At 36.9% G+C, this 17,415-nt stretch overlaps 2 protein-coding genes across 2 annotated transcripts; one reads left to right on the top strand and one right to left on the bottom strand.

Moving 5' to 3' along the window:
* Positions 1-6,761: 6,761 nt before the first annotated feature.
* LOC142162332 (uncharacterized) lies at positions 6,762-7,637 on the bottom strand. Its single transcript, XM_075218676.1, has one exon. It carries the CDS (start codon positions 7,635-7,637, stop codon positions 6,762-6,764), a length of 876 nt encoding a protein of 291 aa, XP_075074777.1.
* Positions 7,638-10,454: 2,817 nt separating this feature from the next.
* Positions 10,455-16,997, top strand: LOC107779488 (proline--tRNA ligase, chloroplastic/mitochondrial-like). Its single transcript, XM_016599932.2, has 11 exons — positions 10,455-10,880; positions 11,560-11,616; positions 12,504-12,614; positions 13,740-13,826; positions 13,920-14,033; positions 14,122-14,328; positions 14,444-14,581; positions 14,924-15,085; positions 15,430-15,629; positions 16,310-16,393; positions 16,499-16,997. The coding sequence occupies exons 1-11, from the start codon at positions 10,548-10,550 to the stop codon at positions 16,638-16,640; spliced, it is 1,635 nt and encodes a 544-aa protein (XP_016455418.1). The 5' UTR covers positions 10,455-10,547; the 3' UTR covers positions 16,641-16,997.
* The last annotated feature ends 418 nt before the right edge of the window (positions 16,998-17,415 follow it).

The raw sequence follows: 17,415 nt of genomic DNA, 5'->3' as shown, positions 1-17,415 counted from the left end.
GACCCCGACTATTTTCAAATCAATGTTTCTGTTTTTCCTTGGAAACACCAAAAGGCCCAAAAAGGTTATCATAAAAGCCACTCGTCTATGCTCATCCCATTTCTGACGGTTACTTTTGCTGCATAACTTGTTACCCAGATTGTTGAATCCTCCGACATGACCGTATCTGTCGTATATAAAGCGCGGATTACAAAAACCCGCGGCTAAATCTGGGTTATGGACCGTCCTGGGTATCTTTAATGAATCTAAAAACTGATGCGCGGTGACAGCTCTTGGAGCAATCGGGTATTTTTGCCTTATCGGAACTTCAGCATTTCCGATGTACCCGGCTATTCCTCCAAAGTTGGGGTGAGTTCAAAATCGGGAAAGTGGAAGACATTGTGTGTCAGGTCCCAGCAGGTGAGCAGGTGACCAGAGCTCTTATGATATCCCCCCGAGGCTGGATTTTCAATAAACCCGTAAGACCTTTTAGATATTTCTTGACCTCATCTTGCCTCTTACCACCTAAATCATCCCACCATAGCCGCAACTCGAAAGGGATTTTAGTCATTAATGAAAAAGGTTCATTTTGCATCGTGCTCATCCTGCACATTTATTAAGGTGATTAAGAAATAAAATTCATTTGACTCAACAAATTGACTATTTTTAATTTTTCACAGATTAAAAGGAAGATCCGGTTCCGAACATGGCTTTTCAGCACTTCGGGAACGAAGATTTTAAAGCTGGGTGAGTCAACCGGTCAAAAATCCAAAAATGCCTAAAAGTGGCCGTTTATGCAAAGTCAGCCTTCCGGCGTCCCTTTCGGGAACATTCAGCTATTTTTGCCAAAAACGACATTACTCGATTTATTATTGACTCTTTTTTTCAAATTGAAATAAAAGCCCCGGTTGAAAACACGGCCTTTCAGCGCTTTCGGGAGGAAGATTTTAAGGCTGTGCCCGCAAACCATTTTAAAAATGACTCAGGGTGGCCGTTCTTGTGAAAACAACCTTCCGGTGGCCTTTTGGGGGACATTCGGCTTATTTTAAGCAAGAATGGCGTCACCCGACTTATTTATGACAAAAATTTTGACATTTTTGTAAAAGGGAGGTTGGACCCGATGAGGGTTGCCTACGTATCCCGCACCCTCGGGACGCTAAAATAAACTTCTTTTGAAAAACCAGACTTTTTACTTTTCTTTTTTTTTTCTCCAAAAATTCGGCAGAGTTTCGACACTATTTGGACATTGGTTTTTTCAAAACAGGCGATTAACTCTCTTTAACCCTCATACTGCTATTTCTTTTTCCTCAAAATATTCAAAAGTCGGTCGGCATGCAAGTCCGAAGCAAATAAATGCACAAGTAACAAGTAAGATGCATCAGGATGGTCGTTTTCATTTTTGGTACACCTGTCCTAAACAGACCCAACCCCTGTGTTGAGCCTCCAAAGTCAAATGCACGTGATGCAAACAAACGTTCCTACTAGGGATCCGGCATGAAGTCACGTTATTCTAGGTTTAAAGCCTAGGTATTTGTTATAGACTGTGTACCCGAGCGAACAACTCGAGTCGAGGAGGGGGCAACGTACCGGGGACCCGCGAGATCGTTCGGCTTTGTAACTTGTCCGGCCTCTTTCTTATTTCAGGGTATGACACTAACAGAATAGGGAGTCTCAACCAGTAAGCACATCCCCGGAGGTGAGAAGAGAAGGGTTTCGGCACAGTTTATATACAGTTCAGATAATATCAAAGCGATAAAACATTTAGTACATTTAGCGCGAAATATGTAGAAAAATCAGAGAAAGCCAAACATAACAATTATTCTAAGCTCGAATTCTTAAACCCTGAACCAGTACAATCTCCAGCAGAGTCGCCAGAGCTATCACACCTCCTTTTTACCCGCGCCCGTAGGGGCGCAGAGGGGGGAGTTTTTCCAATTAAAGGACAATCGAAACGGGATTTTATTTAAAGATTCAGAGTCGCCACTTGGAGATTTATGGTGTCCCAAGTCACCGGTTGAATCCCGAATCGAGGAAAGGATTGACTCTGTATTATAGTCCGCGAACCAGAAATTCGGATAAGGAATTCTGTTAACCCGGGAGAAGGTGTTAGGCATTCCCGAGTTCCGTGGTTCTAGCACGGTCGCTCAACTGTCATATTCGGCTTATTTATCAGATTTCAATACATGTTGAACCTATGTGCAAATTTTAACTGTTTACCGCTTTTTATTATAGAGAATTGCAACGTCGTAAAAATGCATCTCGAACCACATCACATCAATGCACCCGTGGTTGTTGACACATCTCGACTCCGTTGAGATTTGGATTTGGGTCATATAAATGTGCACCCGAGTTTAGGGAGGTAATGTTATTAAAATACGCGCCTAAAGAGACTAACGCGTTATTATTTTGGGGAAGGCCGTAAAATTCACTAAATACCCCGTCCCGAATTCTAAATATTTTATTTTAACCATTTATTGAGGGCCCCACAAAGTTACATTTTTATTTGGGCGAGTCTCGTCTCATTTTATTATTTAAAAAGCAATCCTAAAGTGACTATGATTTTCTATTTTTGTCTCTAATAAAAAAAAAGTCCTAATTGATTAACATTGATAAAAGGCCAAATCCTTATGATTCACTTTCAAATCAATTCAAGCCCAGTAACTTACAAAGTAAAGTCGAAGCATGCATAGCGAGTTGTTCAAAACATGAAGAATTGGACAGTTTGGGCTTTGTTGTTGCGGAAACCAGGCCCAAGAGACATTATTCAAGTTTAGTTGTGCAACTGAACCAAAACTGTCTGGGTCTCACTTTTGAGCCCAGAATCAAAGGTTGAATTGAAGCAAGATGTAATATTGATGATAGAATCAAAATTGAATTTAATCAATATGCTACAACCATTTTTGAATTGTCTGGTTAACGCTTATGTTCTGCTAATTGATGCCCAAAATTGTCCGAGAGGACACTTATGCAATCCGAATGTTCAAAAGGCAAACAACTAATTGTCATGCTGAGACCTCACCCTACTTGGATTCAAATCAGTTCTAAGCAGTTCAGCACAGCCCTACTTAATCACAACTTGAAACATTTTTTAGACAGATTTATGAAACACAAGAAATTAACTAAAACTAATAGGAACTATTCAGTTTAATTAGTACTTAACTAAAAAACTCATATGTATTTCTAAGTACACAAACATACACAGTTCACGGTTCAATATGAATATACCCACGCTTAATAATTCATCATTCCAGTACGGTTCATTACAAATTAATGGTTCGGTCAGTCCAATTATACAACACAAATCAGAAGTAAACCTAAACAATTACTAATCATCTAGTATCTATTCTAATAGAACAACTTAAACGCGCGCACTTCAAGAGGTGAATATGTGAGCCTTTTATTTCAGCAATCCAATTCAAAAGCTACATCAAATCGATCTCGAGAATGTGTACCTGGGATTTACAACAATGAAGAAGGAGCAGTCAGTAGTAGCAAACAGCAGGTATAACAACAGATTTGGAGTTCGAACAGCCACGAACACAACCAGTTCAGCGCAGAACACACTTGAACACAGTAGGAATGAAGTGTGAAACAACAATCACAACAAATACCCAAACAAACTCAAAACACCTCTAATCACACAACAATATCAAGCGTAATCCATTTTCTAGTCTCAACCTACTCGATAAAGTATTTAAAGAATTGAAAAGAAAACTAAAAGTTCACTCAAAATGCCATGAAATAGTAGTTGTATTTGTATCTTGTTACCCTCTCCCCAGCTCTTAAACTCTCTTCCTCTCCTTTAACTCTCTCTTTTCAGATTGTCTTCCCTCACTCTGTGTGTGAGTTTAAGTTCTCAAAGTTGATTCCTTACCCGAACTCTCCCCCCACTCTCTTTCAATGCTGTTTTCACTGATTAAAAAAGAACCAGATGCAGAACCTAAGAGGACTGATCGTCTTTTTTTTTCTATGTGTTTTTGACTCTAATCTCTTCCTCTCAATTCCAGTCCCCCTCTTTAACTCTGTACAGACCCTCTTTATACCAAAACCTCAGCCCCTTTTACAGCTCTAAGGAGCACTTAGACCCATTAATCAAGCATTTTTTCTCATGATATTCTCTAGAACTCCACTAGGGTCTGTTTTGTCCCCTATTAACCCTTGTTTTTTCTTTATTTTATTCAATGGTTATGGGTAGTGCATACTTTAATTAAATCTCCATTAGATCTCCCCATGCTATTATGTTTTGTTCCCCACTATTACTAAACAATCCATTAGTTTAATGGTACTTTAGTACCCTACTGTCAGACCATTCAACTTAAACCATTTTCAAACCTTTTAAATCCTAAAATACCCTCCTAAGTCCCTGAAATTACTGTCCTACCCAATCCCTTTTACCTCATCAGCTATAACCAATCCTTAATCAGATAACTAAACTGATTCCTAATTAATCAGCAAACTACAGCAGCTGTAACCAATTTAATTCAATTCACCTAACAGTTCGAACTTAGAACTCAGATTAGATCAAATAACAGACTGATGCAAAGCTGCTAAGATGCACATGTACATGGGATTAACTGACTGCATTCATAATTCTAAATCAAACTTAGGCAAAATGAATGAAATATTGTAATATCACAAATTCATATGCAACAAACCTGATTGGCAACAGAGAGGAAAGAATCAAACATAACATAATAAGACAATTTGAACCAACAGTAATATCAAACGATCACAGTTTTATACAATCACTCACTGAACTTGCCTAAACCGAGATACTCAACAATGTAAAGAAGAAACTAATCCAGAGGGAAAACAAACAGACAGGGGTTCGAGCGATTTTAGACAAATCCAATTAACTAGAAAATCCAATTAATACAGTGATGAAAATTTAGACCGGAAAAAGGTTCGAAAGAGGGGGAAGAAGTAATTGACAATCACAACAATGAAATTAGGCAAACACAAACAACAATCAAAAAGAAAAATGGAAAAGAGGAGAAATACCTCAGAAACCACAGGCTAAAATCCAATCCGTTCCAATCGAAACTTCGACTTGAGGTTTGAAGCCGAAACGGACCTTAATCGAGTGTTCTCGACTGAGATCACACGACTAAGGTCGATTACGACCTCAGTTTTCTACTGTATCGATCCCCTGGCTCGGTTCTTTTAGGGTTTGTCAAACGCACGATTTAACTCTGATTTGAAATTCGACCAGTTTCGAAGGGAAATGAGTATGGGATTTGGGGTGAGGGAGTCAAGGAGGTTACTGGGTGTTAGTTAGGGATGGCTTGGGAGGTGGCGCCGCCACCAGAGAATCTTGTGGCGGCGCTAGGGTTTGGACCTTCGAATGAATATTCGAAACGCTTGGGCTTGATTCGAAGGGAAATGAGTATGGGACTGGAACGAGGAAGTCTTGGGGAAGCTGTGGTGTGAAATTGGAGGCCATTGGACGAGATAGGGTTCCGGCCTGATTTTCGATCTAATATTCAAAGCACACGGCTGGGATTCGAGGGATAAGAGTTAGGGATTCGGAATGGGGAGGTCGAGGGGAATCAGTGGTGAAAATATGGGGTTGTTTGGACCACCGGAACCGCCGTGAGGCGATTTCTGATGGGCGGAGCACGATGGTAAGAGGCGGAGGGTCTGTTTGGTCTCTAAAGCTTAGAGATGGAATGAAAGGGTTAGGGTCTCTGATTTGGGGTTTGGTATATTGAAATGAGGTGATTAATGTGGTCCGTTTGATCAGTGAAGATCGACGGTCCAGATTAGGTTAGGGGGTCAAACGGGGTCGTTTTGGTTAAGTACTGAGGCGGTTTTGGTTCGGGGTAAACGGGTCGGGTTCGGTTCTTGGATACGGGTATTGATCTGTGACCGTTGGATGTGGCTTGGTTGAATGGCTGAGATTTTTGCCATTGAAACGACGTAGTTTGGTCCCTATACTACGTCGTTTCACCATCCTGGGAGAGGAGTTGCCTGGACCGGGTTTGGGACATGCCATTGGGCCAGGTATTTGAGCCCAATCCGATTTTCCTCCCTAGTTTTTTGTTCTTTTCATTCATTTTGCTTTCTAAATTATTTTCTAAAATTATAAACCAAGTTAACTTATTAAAAATACTAATTATCTTCTAATAACATTTATCACATATAATTAAATGCCAATTAACAATAAAATCACACAATTCCACATTAAATGCTAAAAATGCAAAGTACATTATTTTTTATGATTTTCATTTTCGTAAAACAAATCACTCGTTAATTAATCCTAAATTGTAAATGCAAATGCAACACATATATTTTTGTATTTTTAGTAGTATAAATAGAATAAACATGCACAGACAAATCACAAGCAACACACAACTATTTTATTTTGAAATCTTGTGGGAGTAGTTCTTGTGGGGCAAAAATCACGTGCTCACATCTAGCTAATGGACAAACACCACAATAATTTAAGGAAAAACTATACTTATTCTGAAAAATAAGAATTTTTCTTAAGACTGCCATTGGTACATGGCCTAGTCTCCTATGCCAAATCCATATTTTTGATGCTGCTTGGACTGCCATTGAACTGCTAGAACTAGTTACTCGTTGTTGCTCTGGGACTTGAACACATATAGACCTTACTCTTCTCTACCAATCCCTTTTACCTTCCCACTAAAGAGATCCTGGAAGAGGAAAAATTCAGTATAGAAAGATGCAAAGCATTTTAAATCCCCGGTGAGTTTAGATACCAACAACTTAAAATCTGGTACACATAGAACATCTGTGATTACATCACCTTCAGAAAACTAACAACTTCCAACATGGGATATCTTAGCAGAATGACCAGTTGGCATCTGAACTTGACCATTATTTCCTATTTTAACATCATCCAACAAGTGTTTGTTACTAGTCATATGATTAGTTACTCTAGTATCTACTATCCAATCACAACTAAGTTTATGTTCAGAAAGTAATATACCTGCCATATGTGCACTGTGACCACTGGTATCACCTATTGTGGTTTTGCTCAACATGTTCAGGATTTGAATGTATTGATCTTGGGTGAAGACCGAAGGAGAGGTATAATTGGTGGTGGTTATTCCTTCAGATTGTGCCATATTTCCACTCATAGGTTGCCCCTTCCTTTTAGCCTTGAAATCTGCAGGATAACCAATTATATTATAATAATTTTCCTTAAGATGTCCCTTCATATTGCAGAAGTCACACCTCATGAGCTTATAACAATTTTTCTTTGTGTGTACACGCAAATGGCAGTAATCACACTCTAAACTATAGTTCTTCTTCTGTTTATGCCCTGCATTCTTGGATGTAAACAAGGCCATGAGATCCAAATTGTTAGAGGCATCACAATGTCCTCCAGCTATAATTTTCTGGCTCTCGTCTTGAAGAATCGTTGCGTAAGCCTGATTAATAGTTGGTATTTTCGATTTCATCAGTATTTGACTTCGTGCTTCACTGTATCCTTCGTTCAATCCCATAAAAAATTGCCATAAGCGCTGGTACTGCTGGTGTTCATTATAATTCTTTGATTTGTCACAATAAGTCGGAAGTGGCATAATTGAGTCATATTCATCCCAAAGATCTTTTAGCTTCGAGTAATACACTAATATTGATGATGTTCCTTGTGTAAGAGTGAAGATTTCTCTGTGCAAGTAGTACATTCGCGATGCATTCACTTTGTCAAATCTCTCATGCAAGTCCGACCAAATCGCATGTGCATTTGATCGAAACAGCACTCTGTTTAGCAAATCCTCATAATCCACAATTTCACAATTGCATTACACCAATCCCAGAGGTTCACATGCTTTTCTCCATATGTATCTCTAGTGATAGATCCATCGAAAAAACCAAGCTTATTGTGTGTGAACAGCGAAACTTCCATAGCTTGGCTCCACATAGTGTAATTTTCCATTCCAATCAACTGGAAACCTAATGAAAACGCTCCAGGTGTATCGGATGGGTGCAAATATAATTTGTGATCAATTACATTTGATTCTCGTTCAACGACTTCGTCAACTACCATTGATGAAAATTAGGGTTTCAAGCAAAAGCATGACCAATCTCTCGTTCTTCACTAGAATTGCGACGAAGGACCCTAGATTTGATCAATTATTGCCCTAATACCATGTTAAATCTCGGGAAAATTTCACATAAGCATAACTGAGATCCGTACTTTTTAATTTTATAGCCCATATTTTAATTTACAACCAACTAGCCAAAAAATAATAGGCTAATACTCAACATTCAACTCTAATAGGTTCTCGAAAGTACTATTTAATTTTTAAAAAAGATTGCTCAAGCTTTTAAGTCAGTTTTCGAATCAGTAACTGTGACTCAAATAGTAGTTCAACAAATCAAATCCAGGTGGTAAAAATTAGATTTTTAACAAGCTTAAATATGCGGGTTTAAATTTCGAACTTGATTTTGTGAGAATTTTAGAGTGGATGTTATTTAGACTTGTTAGAAATAGTATAAGGAAGTTGTATATAAAAATTGGAAGTCATTTAGTGGAGATTTGGACTGGTTTTTAACAAGAATTACAACTGAAAATCATGAAAGAAGTTCGTTTACAAACGATTGTATAAAGGTGTATAATAGTGTATAAGATGTGTTTATACACTCATATATGCTATTATACATAATTATACAAAAAACTGACTTCGTCTTCTTCCTTGCGTCTTTTCTGAAATTTAACTCAAATCTAGTTCAAATTTAAATTTTGAACTCCTTTTGATATTTTCAATCAATCGGAACAACACCCAATCCAAACATCTAACTAACTCAAAAAAACCTATTTTCGAAAGCGAAGCTTTGAATGATCTTCAATGGTAGACTTTTACTCTTTAATTTTTTTTACATTGGAACCAGGGGACACATGAGGAGAAGTAGAAAATACACGATCCCTTGAAGCATATGTAGAAGTTGTGATAAGAAGAGAGAGTGAAAGCAATGGTTGTGAGAACACAGTTTTAATTCCGTAGCTTTTAAAGCAATGGTCGTAAGAACACAGATTTTGAATTTGCTAGTGCTTTCAAAATATATACAATATGGGCTAGGTCGGGTAAAACTTAAAAATATGAGCCATTTTTTGTTATGGTGTGAATTCATGTGTATTTTCTTATAATTCTTTCTTAAATCTCCTCGATTAATAAAGGAATTTGCAGCATGAATGAGTTATCAGTAATGGAGCTCGAAGAGAAAGAACAAATAGAGAAGAAAACAGAGAGAACAATTTACATTTTGCTTTTATCTTGCTCAACTAAGGAAATGAACTCTTACACTAACATGTATACATGTATATGCTAATCTCCACTAACTGATTCAGTTAAATTACAACTGGCTAACTATGATTTACACTAAATAACTACAATTAACTAAAGCTGACTATGGTTAAGTGACTTCAGTGCATGCAATATCCTTTACAGATGATGGATTTTCTGAAGCGAAGAGAATATATCCGAAGCGAAGAGGGAGAAGGCGAATAGATCTTGCCATGACTACGGATTGAGCTTTTGGTAATGAGAACATTTGAGGGGCGGATTTTTGTTCGTCTCCATTTTTAGTTTTAATACAATGTATACAATATTTTACTTGGCCGAAAAACGCCATCTCCGGCTAACTTTCTTCTCTTTTTTACTACTGAGTCATGTATAATGATACAAATACGCTGCATTATGTACAAATACTCTCAAATACATTATATTTTTATATAAATATATTATATTTTTGCCTGTATTTATATATTCCGAAGGTCTGTATTATTTGAATACAACTGAATATCACTATTTTTGTGATTTTTTATTGTTTGAATATAGTCGAATTGAATACGGTGAATTAAATACAATATATAATAATGAATAATGAATATTAGTGAATTGAATACAATATATACAGTTGGATTGAATAGAAATGCATACACCATATTTCTTGATTTTTTGTTGTTTGAATACAACTGAATTCAGTGAAATTGAACACAATTTAATATTATGTTTTCTGTTATTAAACATCCATAATTACTATTTTTAGACGGATTACCTCACTGTATTTATAAATATAGTCGCGCGAATACATGGAATAGAAAATTAAATAACTGTAATTCATGTTTTTTAGGCGGATTACCTCACTGTATTTATAAATACAGTCACGTGAATACATAGAATACACCACAGTAGCGATGAAATTTTGTAGAATTGATTTTGTTGAGTTAAATTAAGAGTGATGCGCGCTGGTTGATCTTCTTTCCGTTATTAAATAGCTAGACTCCCTACTTATTAGGCGAATTATGCGACATGAATACAGTAGCGCAAATATAACGAATACAATCAGGTAAATATATATATGATAGATATAAAAATTTAATAGCCACTAAACTATACTGATTTATGAAAAAACTATTGAAACCCCAAGTAGGTCTTATTTGGAAAAGACATTGACAATTCCCCAAAAAGGATTTATTAAAATAGTTTCTTCATTTTGATAGTTTAGAGTCCCCAAAAAGAAAGAAGCAATTTTCCTCATCTAAAGTCCTACAAATCCTTTAGCCAGAGTCCACTCAAAAAAGAGAAAAACCCATGGGGGCGCTAAGGCTACCCGCTTTAACTTCAATCTTCACTTCCTCCTCCGTCAGGTCGCCGCCGGCACTGAAACATCGCCTCCGATTTCCTCTCCGTAGACCTTTCTCGGCGCAGAGCACCGCCGAGAAAGCGGTAGCTACAGAACTTGGAGATGGAAAGTCGGCCAAAGTTGTAGATAAAGAGAAAGAGAGAGTGATAACTCCGCGTTCTCAGGACTTCAACGCTTGGTATTTAGATGTAATTGCAAATGCGGAGCTTGCTGACTATGGTCCAGTTCGTGGTACCATGGTTATTCGTCCCTATGGTTACGCTATTTGGGAAGCTATACAGGTACCTTCTAATTAATATTCCAATGTTGATTAATTCTTTTTCTTTTTCCTAACGACCATTTTTTAATATATTTGTAGTTTTTGATTTGTGTTTTATAGTACTTTTAAGGGGTTTTGGGTATGTAAAGTTTTTTTTTTAAAATATAAGAAATTAATTTGGCATGATGATGACATGAGTTGAGCTTAAATGGAGAAACATGGACAGTGAGAATTATATAGCCGACACAACTTGTTTGGTACTGAGGTATAGTTGTTGTTATTGTAAAATATAAGGAATTAATGCCCGAGATGAATTTGAACATCATTCATTTGTCAGAAAGAAGAAATTTTCTCAATATGTTTATATTTTAACTATTTTGGAGTAGCCCGAGCCAATTTTTTTCTTTAATTCTCAACAGGGTAAGTGCATTCTTGCATAGTTGCATTTGCTTTAATTCCCTGTTTTCAATTTCTAGAATATTTTATAAGACTATTATTGAAAATTGTGGTTTTTAGTACTTTCCTAATTTTTGAGTATGTCAAGATTGTAATTTTAGGAAATAAGGAACTAATATCCGACATGAATTGAAAATTAGATGGTTCTATCTTATGTGGAAGCACCATTATTCGTTTGGAACTTTACTTTAATGTGATATGTGAGTTTTCTTTTGATTGGGTTTATTAATTGTTGATCGGTGCAGGATTACTTGAATGTGAAGTTTAAAGAAACTGGACACAGTAATATGTATTTCCCTCAGGTGGAGTTACTCTTTCAACCTGTGGAGTCTTCTTCTTTTGACATTTGTTTTCCTTGTGAATTAGAATTTCATTACTTAGTAACTGTTAGTGTGACTTGAAATATGAAGTTTTTGGTAAATGGTAGGTTAGGAGTTGGCCATGAATTGATGTCTGAGTTATTATGATTTGGCCGTGAATTGATGTATGAGTTATTATGATCTTATTGTAAAAAATGAAACTTTTGCTTTTATCTTTGTTGAAATATAAGGCTTTTCCTGTGCAAATTCATCTGCTTTGAGAAAAGTATTTGCACACGTTTTCAAGGTGGATTCATTTTTGTGATTAGCATGTGATGATATATTAATGTATCTTTTGTTTCTTTGCCTTGACATTTATAAAGTGCATGAGCATAACGGAGTGGGAAGACTGGAATCGATTTGATAGTTTGATAATCATGTTGATAGCACTGCTGTAAAGTATAGTTTTTTTCGTTTTCGTGTTATAGTGTCATTATATGTCAGTGAAGGTCCTTCTGCACTGTCTGGTTACAAGTGGTGGTATTAGAGTTAGGAAAAAGAGATGATAGTATGACATATCAAATTATCTATGAGCACCACCTGGATATCCCCCTTTGCATATTATCAAATTTCGCTCTTACATGTGGTTACGTGCCAGAGTTATCCTTTTCGCACAATTTTTGCACAATGATAAATTTGTTTATGTCACTCAAATATTGCATAAAAAGTCGAGAAATGATATTTCCTTGGAATGACTTAGTCAACTCTTTTCTTTTCTTTTTGAGAGAGTATTCTGGTAGTTCCAATTTGCTTATATTACTTTTCTATTGAATAACTCTGCGTGTTGTTTTAGTTTCATCATGTGTCACTCATACATGTTATTATTTCAGTTTATACCCTATTCCTTCATTGAGAAAGAAGCTAGTCATGTTGAGGGTTTTAGTCCAGAATTAGCTCTTGTTACTGTTGGAGGAGGAAAGGAACTTGAAGAAAAGCTTGTGGTAAATATCAGTGCCCTTTTATCTTTGTCAAAAAGATATCACTGCCCTTTTATCTTTGTCAAAAAGATATCACTGCCCTTTTATCTTTGTCAAAAAGATATCACTGCCCTTTTATCTTTGTCAAAAAAATATCACCACCTTTTTATGACATTTATTTACTTTTCTGCTCTTTATTGACATGTCTTATACAGCGTACTAGTAAAATGGCAGGTGCACTCTTAGTGGATCATTTAATCCATGTTCTACCACAATAAAAGGGATTGAAGGTGGTGTGGGAAAGGAAACAATATACTGGTAAATTGCTAGTACCTCCAATTACCTAGTGAAAAAAAAACCCTGCAAATACGCCCACTTTTTTGAAAATGTAACTGATATGGGCCATCCAAAACCAAGAATAAGGAAACTAAATCCCCGCAATCTTGAACCATTGCTAACCTTCTCATTTCAATTGGATACACTTGGGAAGATTCTTATGAATAGCATGAGCTTATGCCCCTAATTATGAATGTATGCTTGATTTTCATCAAAAGAATTATCTTGGTTAATAAACTAGCTTGGTCAAATTACTTTGTAATGTGTCTGTGAGTGTGTGCCCGCGCCACCTGGGCCAAGCTTGTCTTAATCCTTTTTGCCTATAGAATTCAACCTAAAGAAGGATTTTCCAAAGACTAATCTACCAGCTTAAACATATAAATACTATTATGTAGGACATATCCAGATTAAGGCAAAAGTAGTAGACGTACAGGAAAAAAGCACAGGGGAGACTCATGCCATTTTACCAAATTTTGGTTGTGTCAGTGGGTAATAGTTACGGGAAGGGCCCCACTATAACGACTTATCATCCTCAGTTACCATGTTCTTCTGAGAATTGAAATTATCATCCACCATAATTGCGTCTGCGACAAAAAGAATGAGTTGATTGCTCACATTGTGACTTTAGAAGCCAGGATGGCTTAACTGTCGATCTTTTGAAAGAGTATTTAGTTAGTTAATATTCCAAAGCTGCTCAGAGGTTTTAACTTAAAATTTTAGTTATTTAAGATATGTCATCTTGAATACTGGTTATATTTCAACAGTATGATCTGAATATGGGTTTGATCTTTTACCTTCTTGAGGTTCTGGCAGGTTCGACCTACTAGTGAAACAATTGTTAATCATATGTTTACTCAATGGATCCACAGTTACCGTGATCTTCCTCTCATGATCAATCAGGTTTCTTTCAATCGCATCCTTCATTTTTACCGTGTTACCTCTAAGAAATGAAACTATTTTGATTCTCATTTTGTACCATCTAATGTGTTTCAGTGGGCAAATGTCACAAGATGGGAGATGCGAACCAAACCATTTATTAGGACGCTTGAATTTCTTTGGCAGGAGGGCCATACTGCCCATGCCACTGCAGAGGAAGCAGAAAAAGAGGTCTTTATCCTTTCTATATGCCCCTATATTCTCTAGTTAGTGCCATTACTAATTTTTTTATAACACGTTGCTACTTGCTGAACTTCAGGCAATGCAGATGATCGATGTGTATATAAAATTTGCTTATGAGCAAGCTGCAATACCTGTTATTGCAGGTAGGAAATCTAGGGTGGAGACATTTGCTGGTGCTTCAAGGACCTATACAATTGAAGCAATGATGGGAGACAGGAAGGCTTTGCAGGCTGGCACAAGCCACAACCTTGGTCAGAATTTTTCGCGTGCATTTAATACACAGGTAAATTTGAAATGTAAAAAATATGAATATGTTGATAATTACCTTCAGTCGGAGTGTCTTTCATCCTCTTTGTTTAACTGGTTATCTTAGTATAACAGTTTTAATGTTTAAACAGTTCACAGATGAAAATGGGCAACGACAACATGTTTGGCAGACATCATGGGCAATTAGCACTCGCTTTGTGGGAGGTATTATCATGACACATGGGGATGATGCCGGCTTACTGCTGCCCCCAAGGCTGGCACCTGTGCAGGTTCTTAAAACTTCTTTTTGACTGGTTAATTTTCATACCTAGCAAGTTTTGAGTAATCGTCTTAGTTGTGTGATTGCCTGGTTTATGTGGCAGCTTTTAAAAGTTCTGATTGTGAATCACCATTCTCAAGTAGTATCACAGGAATAGCAAATTACATATAATTCGGTGGACAGAAATTGAGTTGATCTGCTGTATACCCCTGCGTTGTGTTCTATTTTAGCTTGCTAGCTGTTCATCTCTTCCTTTATCTTGTGTACTAACACATATAATGGCATTCTGAAGATGTTAATTTCGACCAGTGGGTCATGGTGATTGAATATTTTGCTTGTTGGATGATCCCAGGTTGTTATTGTCCCAATATGGAAGAAGGACAATGAGAAGACGGGAGTTCTGACTGCTTCATCATCTGTGAAAGAAGCTTTACAATCTGTAGGGATAAAAGTGAAGATTGATGACACGGATCAGAGAACGCCTGGGTGGAAATTCAACTTCTATGAAATGAAGGTGTGTATCTCTATGGAAATTCAGAAGTCACAATATATGGACCTAAAGTTCAGAAGAAATGACTACCAAATGAAATCTGTGAGAACATGCGTTTTAGTGTTTCATCAAGTAGAAAGCCAGGTGTTTTAGTCACTGGTAGTTTTAAAAATGATTGCTGTGTTGTTGGCCTTAGTTTTGATATTTCTCTTCTTTGGATGAAGTTGTTCTTTTTCTACTCTGACTGTTTTCTTGGAGTAGGATAGGATGATATAATCAGTGCTTAGAGTTGGTACACATGGTTATAGGCTTTATCTGCCACCATGACTGAGGCCAAATGTTAAGTGTTTGTTTGATAATACTTGTAGGGAGTCCCTTTGAGGATTGAAATTGGCCCCCGAGATGTTTCAAGTGGAACCGTGGTCATCTCTAGGAGAGATGTTCCCGGAAAGCAAGGGAAGGTTTTTGGAATATCCATGGAGCCTTCATCCCTGGTGGCTTACGTCATAGACAAGTTGAATGAGGTTCAATCATCCCTTTTGGAAAGGGCAACAACTTTTCGTGATAGGTAAGTTCTAACCATTTTGTTATTTTGCTTGCAGTACAATGAACTGCATTTTCTGCCGCACACTTTTTCTTCCATTCGGTTTTCATTTGATTATAACTGTAGTTTGACCTAAATTACTAGAAATATCATGGGCGAAAACAAGAAAACTGACTCCAATGAAGCCCGCACATGTTCTAAAAGTATGCGATAAGGACGAACTAAAATTCCTCACTGTAATAGCTCTAGGACCTAGTTGCATAATGTAAGATGAACATCTATTTTGCCTTTAGAAGCATCGAAGAACAATGCACTTGTGACTAAGCTTAAAATAGAAGTTCAAATTTGGACGCTTCGTAAAAAGTCAAGAGTGATAATCCTAAGTTTGTAACTTGTTAATAGAATCTAATGCATTTTTTTGCACATAGTATACATTCAGCATTCTGTACCAATTATAAATGCAAGTTATGCAAACCTTAACAAGCTTTTGAGCTTACCAGTTGTTGAAGTGATATTTAACCTTCATAATATTTTTGCTGGCTATCAAAGTTTTTCAATGTTCACAGGTTTGTGGATTATAATATGTGTAGAGTTTGTATCAAAGATTTACCATCACCATTTGCCTTGGTGTCTGCGTGTCATGCGTCTCTTTCTGTTGGATATTGAGTTTCTGTCTGATTTGCTGTTGCCTTGTATCATTCCAGTAACATCGTTGATGTGTCTTCATATAATGAGCTTAAGGAGGCAATAGCTCAAGGAAAATGGGCGAGGGGGCCTTGGTCAGCTAGGTAAACCTCTTATATTTTCATTTGTTTCGCATCTGGTGTCAGTTCTTGTATATTTTTTGTCGGTGATCTGGGACTGATGTGTTAATGCAATACTTAACAAAACAGTGACGAGGAAGAATTGAAGGTAAAAGAAGAAACAGGAGCAACCATTAGATGTTTCCCTTTTGAGCAGCCTGAGGGACCAAAGAAGTGCTTGATGACGGGCAATTCAGCAGATGAAGTTGCAATATTTGCCAAATCTTATTAGCAACTTCTGTCGCTTATCTGCTTTTTAGTTTGAGATTTGATTACACTGTCAAAGTGATAAGGGTTAGCCTGCCCTTCATATTTAAATGGCGCCAGTAAGTTATAAAAATGCAGGAAAGGAAAACGTCTGTGCCCTTTTACGGAGGTCATGTTGTAAGGGACGGGACTTAACACTCATTATGCAAGCAAAGCACACACCAAACATAAATGCCGTTGTCAACCAAATTAAATTCAATTTTGTTGTTGTTTTGAGTGAGAGGAGACTACCAACGATAGGGATAAATTTTAATTGCATCTTGTGTGCATATTAAATGTAAAACTCAATTCTCTCAACCCGATTGGGTGAATTTGCTCTTCATTTGTTGTCCATCGTTACTACATCTGGCATTTACATCTTGAATATGAAATGGCTAGTGTCTAAATTTCTACTGTTAAAAGGACTACTCGTTGTAAGTTCATGAGTTGAAGAAGCTCACTTTGTTTTAGCGTAACCATTACATGAAAGTGCTAATGCGTGCTTGTGTTCAGCAGTGTTTTAAGGGAAAAAGGGGAAAAGCATACTAGAGAAAATTTGGGACTTGTACAAACAAAACGGTAATTGAGGTAATTCTGGGAAGTACCTGCAAGTTCAAGATAATAACAACCATAAAAGTTAAAGATAATAACAGCAATAATAATATTAGTAACGCTCAACAACTCGAGCCCAAAGTGCTTTTCAAAAGTTATAATGTTACTAATAAAAATTCCAGAGGAATACATTTTTTATCAGTAAATCC

Source organism: Nicotiana tabacum, chromosome 7 (assembly GCF_000715075.1).
Source record: "Nicotiana tabacum cultivar K326 chromosome 7, ASM71507v2, whole genome shotgun sequence".
NCBI classification, from domain to species: Eukaryota; Viridiplantae; Streptophyta; class Magnoliopsida; order Solanales; family Solanaceae; genus Nicotiana; species Nicotiana tabacum.
This window is presented reverse-complemented; position numbering and strand designations above follow the sequence as displayed.